The sequence below is a fragment of the Bison bison genome, unplaced genomic scaffold, assembly GCF_000754665.1.
Source record: "Bison bison bison isolate TAMUID 2011002044 unplaced genomic scaffold, Bison_UMD1.0 scf7180017864270, whole genome shotgun sequence".
Classification (NCBI taxonomy): Eukaryota; Metazoa; Chordata; class Mammalia; order Artiodactyla; family Bovidae; genus Bison; species Bison bison.
Genome location: NW_011494842.1, coordinates 5895490 through 5905990, shown reverse-complemented (window position 1 = coordinate 5905990; position 10501 = coordinate 5895490). Strand labels below are relative to the sequence as shown.

The 10501-nt window shown below is 56.7% G+C and overlaps 2 protein-coding genes across 2 annotated transcripts in view; one reads left to right on the top strand and one right to left on the bottom strand.

Moving 5' to 3' along the window:
• Window positions 1-7196, top strand: part of LOC104994909 (ubiquinol-cytochrome-c reductase complex assembly factor 2) — a 25726-nt gene extending 18530 nt beyond the window's left edge. Inside the window, exons 2-4 of the mRNA XM_010848619.1 lie at window positions 2867-2941; window positions 3709-3778; window positions 7013-7196. Coding sequence (XP_010846921.1) covers window positions 2867-2941; window positions 3709-3778; window positions 7013-7140 — 273 coding nt within the window. The 3' untranslated portion in view covers window positions 7141-7196. The remainder of the gene's footprint in view (window positions 1-2866; window positions 2942-3708; window positions 3779-7012) is intronic.
• A 629-nt stretch (window positions 7197-7825) lies between these two features.
• Window positions 7826-10501, bottom strand: part of ITPR3 (inositol 1,4,5-trisphosphate receptor, type 3) — a 69438-nt gene continuing 66762 nt past the window's right edge. The window contains 2 exon segments of the mRNA XM_010848717.1: window positions 7826-8580; window positions 9206-9367. Of these exon segments, the coding sequence (XP_010847019.1) occupies window positions 8512-8580; window positions 9206-9367 (231 nt within the window). The 3' untranslated portion in view covers window positions 7826-8511.

The following is a 10501-nucleotide window of genomic DNA, read 5'->3' as shown; positions in this document are numbered from 1 at the left end:
CTGCTCTGCCAGAGGTGGGAAGCGCTGGGCAGCAAGGGGACCCCCTGCCCTCCCCCCAGGGTACAGAGGAGGTGGCTGAGCAGGCCTCCAGCCCCCGACACCATCGCACTCAGAGGAGGGGCAGGCGGGGACTCCTGGCGGGACCCTGAGGGCGAGGGTCTGGTGGGAGCTCAGACTGGGGAGGACGCAGCACGCCAGCGGTCTTTGCGCGGCCGGGAGCCAGGCGGGGTGCTGGCCAGAGTCACACTGTGAGAGCTGGTTGGGACAGGGGTCAGGGGTGCAGGAGCGAAAGGTCAGGACGCGGGGCCTGCAGGTGGGGGGCAGGTGCTGCAGGCGGCCACTCGCCTGGCAGACACAGGTTCGGTGTGTGATCTCCGCGGGGGTGACCGTGGAGCACTTGGGGCCCACTGAGAGCCATCAGGGTCAGGACTGGAGGATCGACTAGGGCCGGAGCGAAGCTTCGGTAGTCACTTCCGCCTCCAGCCACACCCCGCAGTCACACCAGCAGCGCTGATCCACTGCTGTCCCCTCAGCGTGGGCACGACCCGGCCCCGTGCCTGGGGAGCAGCCGTCCTGTGGGGACTACTGCCTGCCCCCGCCGGGGTCCTAGGTGGGTCTTCCTGGCTCCGCTAGTGGTGTCGGGGTGCCCTCCACATGCCCTCACTCCGCTGTCGCGGGGCTCATCCTGAAGGTTTCTCTTTCGCCTGGTAGGTAGTGCAGCGAAGGCCTGTGTCTGCTGTAACTGTTGACTGCTAATAGAAACCACCTTCGTTAGCATCCCAGGCCCTGAATTCAGAGCAGTCCACGCGTTATCTCACTTATCCTCACGTCACCCTCAGGAATAGGGAATATCGTTATCTTTTCTTCTAAAAGAAAGGTTAATTTGGCCAGTATGCTTCAAAAATGTCAATACAGGAAAGACAGAGAAAGGCTGAGGTGTCCTGGCTGCAAGAGAAGGAAATGTGGCAGGTAGTGCTGGAGGCGAGCCTGGGCCTAAAGTACTTTTTCCTACAAGGATTTTTACTGAGGCAGTTGACAGAGTTGGAATATGGACGCTGGGATAGATGGAAGTGTTGTGTCGGTGTTGAATGTCCTGAATTTGCTCATGGATCTGTGGTTATATGAGAGAATGTCGTCATTCTCAGGAAATTAAGTGTCAGGAGAGAGAGGATTTGCCCAATACCCCAGAGCTCCTAAGGACCGGATCCAGACACGGTGGTTTGACCCGCTGCTGCCCACAGCCACGGCCGCCTGCTCCAGCCTGGGCCGGGCACACCGGAGTTCTCGTCAGTTTAGAAGTGAACACATCCATCCAGTTGCCTTGTGACAGTCTACACAGTCGTCGCTGGAAGTCTGGCTGCTGTTACCCTTTTGCCTTTTGCGCCTTCTGTTCATCTGGCGTCTGGTTAGCTCTTAGTGTTGCACGCCCTGCCAAAGACAGAACGTTCAAAATGCTCTTCCCGCAAAGTGCACGCTGCAGATTCTTTTCCAGCTGGACTTTCTCTGAAAGCGCTGCTTCAGGGAATCAGAACTCAGTCACCGGCCTCCTGTTTTTCCAGCCGTTCTTTCTTTTCAGCCCTTTAACCCCGATCCATTCAAACAGTGCCTTTGGTTAGTATTCAGCAAACACTGGCTGCCTCCTCAGCCCCTCACCTCTTCTGATGTGGCTGCCTGGGCGTTGCGCTGATAGGTGGCCTGAACCGGGGAATGGAGCGAGCAGAACTCGGTGGCAGATTGTCTTTTCTGTCTGCTGTAAAGTGGGGACATTACCTGACGCGCACACGGAGGCAGAAGCAGAGCCGCCTTTCTAAAACACTTAACTGCTGACTTATTCATGTTCTTTCTTCTTCGAGAAAGGATTTAAGTTGGAAAAATCCATCATTTGAATTCTGGGAGAAAACATTGAAGAGAAAGTTTCATTCTGGGGAGCTTTCAGAATTCTTGGCAGAATAATATGAGGAACTGTAGCTAAATACTGGCAAAGGCAGAAGGAAGGGAAAACTAGGAAGAGGCATGCAAGGGGAAAACCCGCGTCTCCTCCGTGTGTCGCCCTTCTTCCCTGGAATTCCCGGGGGGCCGCTGTCCTCCTCCGTCTGCAAGGCGTCCTGCGAGCGGGGCCCTGCCCTTCCTCACAGCAGCTGATTGACTCTCACTCTCGGTTCTCCTCAGTTTACCTGTCTCATCCTAAAACAAATTCAGCAGCTCCCTCCTCACCACAGATGAAAGTTCAGATGATTTTTTTTTTTTTTTGGCCTTTCATAAGAGAATCTGTATTGTGAAGGCTTAACTCACGAAGCTCTCTTTTTCGTTCCCGTGCACGCTCAGACCCACGGCCAGGCAGCCCGCTCTGAGGTGGCCCGCTCTGAGGCACAGGCTGCCCCTGCCTCCTGCCTGTGCACAGCGCCCCTCCACTGGGAAGGCCCGCTCCACCCTCCCCAGCGCCTGTGCCTTCTGCAGAACCCTGCTTAGCCCCACGTCCGCCACCTGCTGACCACTGGGGCACGCGGGAACTCGCCTCCTCTGCCTTCTTGCAGCCCGCACTGCCCTCTGCGCTCCTGCCCACGTGGGATTTTACTGCAGTGCCTCCCACCTCGGTGGCTTGCTGATTCACGCATCACGGGTGCCCCACAAATGTTGATTTGCCGATTGAGTTTTTCGGCAGGCTGGGGGGTTGCTGAGGTGGAATCATTATTCCAAAAGGGAGATTTCTAACAGCAGGACCTGTGGCAGAGAAGCAGCGCACAGCTGCAGGCCTGCTTCCTGGGAAGGCCTGACTTAGGTGGGGTCCTTCCTCAAGGTACCAGGTGCAGGCCAGGGTGCGGGCAGGGCCCGTTTGCTCACTCTCTCGGGCTTCTTTGTGTTTCAGGTTGCAGAGCCTGAGGCCTGTGATGAGATGTATGAGAGCTTGGCACGGCTCCATTCAAACTACTACAAACACAAGGTGAGTGGCCACAGGCTTCTCTGTCCCCAGCCCTCTGAGGAGACAGCCAGTAAGGGTGAGGGAAATCTGATTACATGATGTTTTGTGTAGAATTGTGGTTTTGCTACTTTCGAATGTAACCGGTAATTTCAACCAAGCCAACTAAGGCACTTGTTAGAGGCTTTTAGGTCACCTAAACGAAAGCTGTTTGTAATTTTTAAGAAAAGCCACGTTTTGTATGCCAGAGGGTGCTTCTGGGCGTGTCTGACAGCTGTTGGGTCTCACACAGATTTGCCCACCTCCTGCCACACTGGTGACAAAGTTGAGGTGACCGGGAAGTCCTGTCAGAAAACGCTGGGCCTCTCCTCAGCCCCAACGTGTCTGCTGTCAAATTCCACTGTGTTTCTTCCCCAGTCTTGAAAACTGTGCTAACTCCACAAATACACATGGCCTAGTCTGCATGAAAAGGGGATTTCTCCTAAATCCTCGTGACCCAAAGTGCGGTCTGGGAGCAGCAGCATGGCACTGCCCGGGGGCTGGTTAGAGACACGGGCCAGCCCCTCCCAGCCCAGCCTGCGTCTCCAGAGGCTCAGGCGCCTGCTGGCCTCAGAGCCGCCGCTCTGGACGGTGCTGGTGTGGCCTCCAGGTGGCGCTGCTCCCCTCTCTCTGGCCTCTGGACACCCAAGGCCTGTAAACTGCCCTTGAGAGCTTGCCTCTCTCCACGATGTGGGCCCTGGGTGTGCCATGGAACTAATCTCTTCCCCCTTCCTCTCTGCCCCTGTGACCAGTACCCTCGCCCCAGAGAAACAAGCTTCAGCGGCCTGTCCCTGGAAGAGTACAAGCTGATCCTGTCCACAGGTATGGGAAGCGCAGCTGCTGCTGTTTCTGGTTGGTTTGCAAATGGGTTTTTGAGTGGCCACGGGGAATCATCTAATAAGACAGCTGCGCTTGATGGAGAGTCTTGTGGAATAGCCCACAGGAAGTTCTGAAGCTACAGGGCTCATGTTTTTTGGTCATAGAATATGGAGAAGGTCAAAGTCGTTATTTAAAAGAAGCAAATTTATCTTCAGAGCTTTTAAATTCAAGACTGGGCAGCAGGGAACAGGGGAATATGTATTTGCCAAATGGAAGTAGTTGAAATCAGGATGGAAGGAAAATTTTATTTTTATGGTCCTAAGAGGGCTTTATAAACAATGAGGGTTTTAATTAAAACAAAAAGCCATTCAGTGGACGTGTATGGGGACATGGGCTGCAGGTTAGATACGGGTTTAACTAGGTTTGTTTTGGAGTCCTTGACAGACCCTGATTAACAAGAAAGGAAATACCCTGCCTCGCCCAGCCCCTCCTTCTTCCCCGTCTCCATTGTCACCGGAGGGGCACGTGGCGGGTGGTGGCAGGGGGAGCCTGGGTTGAAACAGGCAGGTTCTGGAAAATTACTATTTTTATTGCCAAGGACGCCGCATATAAAAATAGGCTAACCTTCTCTGGGAGGGCATGGCCCTGAAGCATTTGCCTTCTGGTACTCTAGAAATTTCTGTTTCCTATTTCTCTGGTATCCTTCAGCCACTAAGGTTTGAGGATTTAGGCTTCCAGAAAACTCTTAGCCTTCTGAACAGATTAAAACCTGGTGGTGTCATCTGCCATTGTGTGTTGACCCTGATCCTATTTTTATTACAGTACTCTCTGAAAAACTGGGGTAAAGATACTTTGGCCAGGCAGAATTACTTTATTGGCAATTTTATGTATATCCAAGTGAATATACCCCCATGTCTCCAGGCCCATGTAATTACAAGCTTCGATGCACAGTGTTATTGTGAGGACCCTAAAGAGTTTAAGCAAAGTTTGAACTTGAAATCAGAACAGAAAGGAGCTCTAGAGGCGCAGCCTCTGCCCTTTGTTAGCCCTCGGGACGCTGGGTTGGGGGAACGGGGATGCCAAGAAGAGGAGGCGTGAGACCCCCCAGCTGGCTGTGCTGCAGCTTGTCCTGGACGGCGGGGAGCTCAGCCGTAGGAAACCGGCTGATGATGAGCTCTCACAGCAAGCAAGCCTCATGTTTTTGTTGCGACTCTGGAATCAGGTTACGGACTGTCTCCTCTGGCAGGGCAGGAGAGCGCCTTGCGCTGTCTGTAGTGAGGGTCTGAGGGTCTGGCAGCGCTGAAATGTGGCCGCCATGTCGGTCCCGAGTGTGCCCACCCTGGTGTGGGGTCTCGGGGTCACTGAAGGAGCATCAGGGGTTGTTGGGACAGGGAGCCCACGGCATCCCGTTTTGTGCCCCACGAGGCAGCCTGGACTTCTGGAAAAGTCGGGGTAGGATGCTGGTGCAGGTCCTAATTTAGTCGAGAGTCCACTGACAATAATTGTAATCATGTTAAGTGTTCTTGCCTTGAGAATCCCAGGGACGGGGGAGCCTGGTGGGCGGCCGTCTATGGGGTCGCACGGAGTCGGATACGACTGAAGTGACTTAGCAGCAGCAGCAACAGCAAGTTACCTTTTTGTTCAGAACAGCTATTCTTTTTTCTCCATAAGTTTCATTAAGAGATGGAAATCCAGGCTATGAAAATTAATGTGAAAATCTAAATTTAAAATATAAGTAAAACTAGGTATCATAGAACTTTAGCCCTGGAGGGACTTTAGACCAGTGGTTCTCGACTAGGACGTGATCTTGCCTTGCAGGGAAACTCTGGCAGCGTCTGGAGACCATGTTAGTTGTCAGGCTTGGCAGGAAGGGGCAGTTTGCTACTGCCATCCGGTGGGTCAAGGCTGAGATGCTGCCACAGTGCCAGGTCTGCCCTGCAACAAAGAGCCACCTGGCCCTAAACCTTGCTGGTGCTAAGACAGAAACCCTGCCCTGGTTGCTTAGGGGTGCGGAGGAGGGGTGGATGTGTTTCTAAGTGAAGGCCCCACTGGCTCTTGCTGCCTTCACGTCTGTGAAGATGGCTACCTTTCCTTGAATGTGGGCCAGGTGCCAAGTACATCACCTCCATTATTTCCTTTAAAGGTCACAACCTTTGGGGCTTCCCTGGTGGCTCAGCTGGTAAAGAATCCGCCTGCAATGCGGGAGACCTGGGTTCGATCCCTGGGTTGAGAGGATCCCCTGGAGAAGGGAACGGCTACCCACTCCAGTATTCTGGCCTGGAGAATTCCACGGACTGTATGTGGGGTCACAAAGAGTCGGACCCAACTGAGCAACTTTTCACTTTCACTGGTAGCTCAATGGTAAAGAATCCTCCTGTCAATGCAGAAGCAATGCGGGTTCAATCCCTGATCTTGGAAAATGCTCCGTGCCTCAGAGCAAGTAAGCCCGTGAGCCACAACTATTGAGCCTGTGCTCCAGAGCCAGTGAGCCTGAGAGCCAGTGCTCTGCTACAAGAGAAGCCCCCCAATGGGAAGCCTGCCGACTGCAACTAGAGAAAAGGCTGCACGGCAGTGAAGCCCCAGCACAGTCAGAAATCAATAAAATTATTACAAAAGACAGCTCCCAACTTTTGAGGAAGGTGTTTATGTCTCCACTTCACAGATGAGGAACCTGATTGCTTGAGGGGACCCAGTGTGGAAATGGTGGGTGGGGACGGGGGCCCAGGCCCAGCGCCCTCCTGGAGTCGAGGGTGTCCGCTCATCTCCGTGGTGTGGGTGAACGTAAGTGCCTGGGTTCAGACCCTGGCTCTGCCGCTTCCTGCCGTGGAGCCTGCTCAGGTTCCCTTACCCACTCTGCCTCAAGTCCCCACAGCTGTACAACGGAGACAGTCCCTGTGGCTCAGGTCGTTTTGTGACGAGCCTCAGGGTGCATGGGTTGCGAAGCTGACAGCAGCAGTGCTGTGTCCTGGCTCAGGTGGGGCAGAGCGGGCCCTGCTTGGATGCTGCATGGGGACCATGTGAGCAGAGGCCGCTGTCAGGGCGCGGTCTCGGCACACCAGTGCTCGTCCACACTCGCGGTATTTGTCTGTTACCCTGCTTGGTTCGCTTCTCAGAAGTTGGGGCTGTGCACATCCTTTTTTCTGTGAAAAGAGGCATGCCTGTATGGCGAAAGCCCTTGACGCCAGCCTGTGTAATATTTTACACTTCACTTTTTTTTGTCGTCTTCTCCTTTTGCAGATACGTTGGATGAATTTAAGGAGATGAATAAAGGCACGTGGAAGAAGCTGCAGGAGAAGTTCGCCCCTGGGAGCCCCGAGGGGAAGCACACAGCCTGGGCGCGGGCCCTGCCACGCCCGCGCACCTAAGCGTGGGGTCTGTATGTTGCCACCGTCAATAAAACACCCTGATTTCCCCATCCTCATGGCTCGGGAGTCTCGTCTGGCCTTCACAGAAAGGAAGCCTTTGTTTCTCGAAAGAAAGCTGCAGCCTGAGAAGGGATGCAGGCTGAGCACCCGCCCACCCGCCGGTCGGCTCGGCGTCCCTGGGAGAGGAAGCGCGGGTCTGAGAGGGGAAGGTGACAGGGCCTCTGGGCAAGGTGCTTCCTGGCTCGAGTCGGCCCAAGGCTGGCGGCAGGTTCTGGGGGCGGCCACACGGCAGGACCCAGCAGGGACACCGCAGGGTCACCGCGTGACTCCCCAGAGCCTTAGTGCCCACCCATGGACCGCCACGACCCCACCTGAGCTTTCCTGTCAACAACAGAGCTGAGAGCAGGGGCTGGCAGGGCCGACAGCACCCCTTGTTGGGAAGTGGAAGTGGGTTGTCAGCCTCCTCTGTACCTGGACTCCTCACTGTGTTTTGCATAAAATAAATACATAGAATAATGGCAGAAACCAGTTACACTGCAGTGCACTCTGTCCCGCAAGCGCTGAGACAGGACGGCTCTCAGCATCTCCCAAGAGTGCACGCTGAGGCCAGGCCAGCAGGCAGGGCTCAGACCCCTCTGCCAGCAGCGTGTTCCCACCAGCTCCAGCCCCCAAGGAGCCAGCATCCTTTTCTAATGGACTAGATTTATTTAAGGCAATTAACATATTAGTTCTCGGGCCAAAGGATTTGTAAAACATTACACCTAAAGGAGAAAACAGGCAGTGAAAACCAGCCCCTCCTGACGCGCCCCAGCCCAGTCCCCTCCACCCTGCGGTCTCCTGTCCTCCCGGGGCTGTGCCCGCGAGGCTGGCCCGGCCTCGGACACTGAGGTCCACGGGATCTACAGCAGGTCTGGGGCCCGGGGGAGGGGCGCAGCCCTGGGAAGGGCCGAGCAGGCACCGTGAATAAGTTAAATAACAAAGCCCTAAAATCAATAGCAACTGCGCCCCGCCAGAGGTGGCAGCGACCAAAATGTAGTGCTTGGAGTACAGAGGAGACCCCACTCCTGGTCACCCACCAGGAGGAATACGAAGCAACGTCAGTTACTGCTTTAAGGGACCAAGCAACAGTCCTGTGAGAGGATGGACTTCCTTTAAGGCACTAGGGTGAGCGAGTCCTGGCAAGCGTCTGAGTCTTCTAGGGGCTTGGTCTGGGCAGGGCTGTCTGCTCTGTAGCTTCTCCTCCAGCCTGGCCTGGGGGGTCTGGCCGAGTGGGTTCTGGCGGTTGGGCGGGCGCCCAGCCTGAAGGGGTGGCCAGTCTCCCCAGCCTCAGCACTCCAGCGTCCCTGTGGCCAGTGGGCCTGCCACGGCGGCTCAGCGGCTCATGCAGTTCTGCACATCCACAAAGCCCAGGCGCTGCCTGCGTTTCCTCTGCTCCGTCATCTGGGTTTAAACAGATGCCAGCGGTCGGGTCAGGCCGCCCAGAGCCCACCCTCCCTGCTGCCCCCACTGCTGTTCGGCCCTGGCAGCTGGCCAAGGACCCCCAGGGTGCAGCAGGGCCGTCAGCCCCAAACCCTGGTCCTCAATTAGCGTGTCGCAAACCACTGATTTGGTGCAGCTGGGAGAGCGCCCCACCTAAAAGAGGGGCTGCTGACCGTATTTAGTCACTGCCAGATGGCGCAGAGGACACTCTGGGCAAGAGCGCGTGTTGAGAAGCGGAAGGAGGCCCTAACTTCCCCATCACCCTAACCCGTCAGCGCCTGGGCCAGAGTCTAGCAGCTGCAGGGTGGAGGTGAGGGGGCGCGTGAGGGAGGCCCCACACCTGCACGAGGTCGCACTCAGCCCTGCCCGTCTGCCCTTCAGGGGCATGGGGTAGGGGCCGCCTCGTCTCTCCTCCATCCAGCTCTCCAAGGGACCCGTCTTCCACCCCAGACCCAAGAGGAGGACCAGCAGGAAGGGGGCAGAGGAAGCAGAAAGGCCCCACCACCCTCCCCACCCCCAGGCAGGCAGGCTGGGACCTCAGCCACAGCCGGGGCTGCCAGCGGGGGCCAGGACGTGGGGGGCGCACCTGCTCCTTGAGCTCGCTGAGCTGGGCGGTGAGGTGGGACACCAGCTTCATGGTGGCGCTGAGCTTGTCCTGGAGAATGCGGATCTCGTTCTGCTCCCCTTCCCCCTCGCTGCTCACCAGGGACATGGCCCGCATCCGGGGGAACCAGTCCAGGTTCTTGTTCTGAAAAACATCCCCCGTGGGGTGAACGCGCTCGGGCCCAGCCCAGGAAGGCCTCTAGAAAAGCAGTCATGTGGGGGAAGCCTGCTGCCACACCCATGGCCAAATTACTTCCCAGGGACGTGTCATGGGAAAATCTGAATTGACCAGGGTCCTGCCCGCGGGGCCGGAGTGACCCTGTGCGGGTGGGGAGCACGGCGCGGAGACAGGCCAACTTCCTCCAGCCCGTGTCTCCTGCTGCTGTGGCGCTGGGATCACGTTTACTCCTCACACCCTGCAAGGCGGAGGACGGGCCTGTGCCCTCAGACCAGTCTCTCCTTCCTTCCTTCCTCCCGCCCCGCCTTGACAGCGGGCCCCACACCCCAGGAAGGCGCAAGTCAGGCAGATGGCACGTTGAGGGGGCAGGCTCTGCCAGGGGCAGTGGCATCTGACACTCAGGCGAAGCTACGCTTCCCGAGACAGAGGCGGGGGGGGGGGCGAGGGGGCACCTGTTGCAAGCTGAATTCTCAGGCCAACAGACACACCTGCACTCAAGACCAGTCCAAATACAGACTCAAAACACCCACAGAACCCCCTTCCGAGTTGTTTTCTCTCCTTTTAGAAGCTGCAACCCCAGGTGGCACCAGTGGTAAAGAACCCACCTGCCAACGTAGGAGACATTAAGAGACGTGGGTTTGATCCCTGGGTTGGGATCCCCTGGAGGAGGGCATGGCAACCCACTCCAGTATTCTTGACTGGAGAATCCCATGGACAGAGGAGCCTGGGGGGCTGCAGTCCATGGGGTCACAAAGACTCGGACACGACTGAAGCGACTGCAGACACACGGCTGTGCAGCAATCTGCGGAGGCCCCGCCTCTGACGGCCCGGTGGACGCCCTTTACCCTCCAGACCTCTCCTTCACTCACTCGCTACTACACTGGACGGCAGTGATGGTGGATGTCTCCTGAGTCCTGAGTCTGACAGTATGAAGCTCATCCGGGCACCCTCTCAGCCTGCGACCACCCAGGCTTCAGGAAGCCGCCCTCCCTCTCACCTCCAACAGAAAAGGCCCCTCAGAAAGGGCCACAGAGCAGTCCCCACAAGCAGGGTCGCCCGACACCGGGCATCCATGGGCCCCAGACACCAACGGCATCCTCC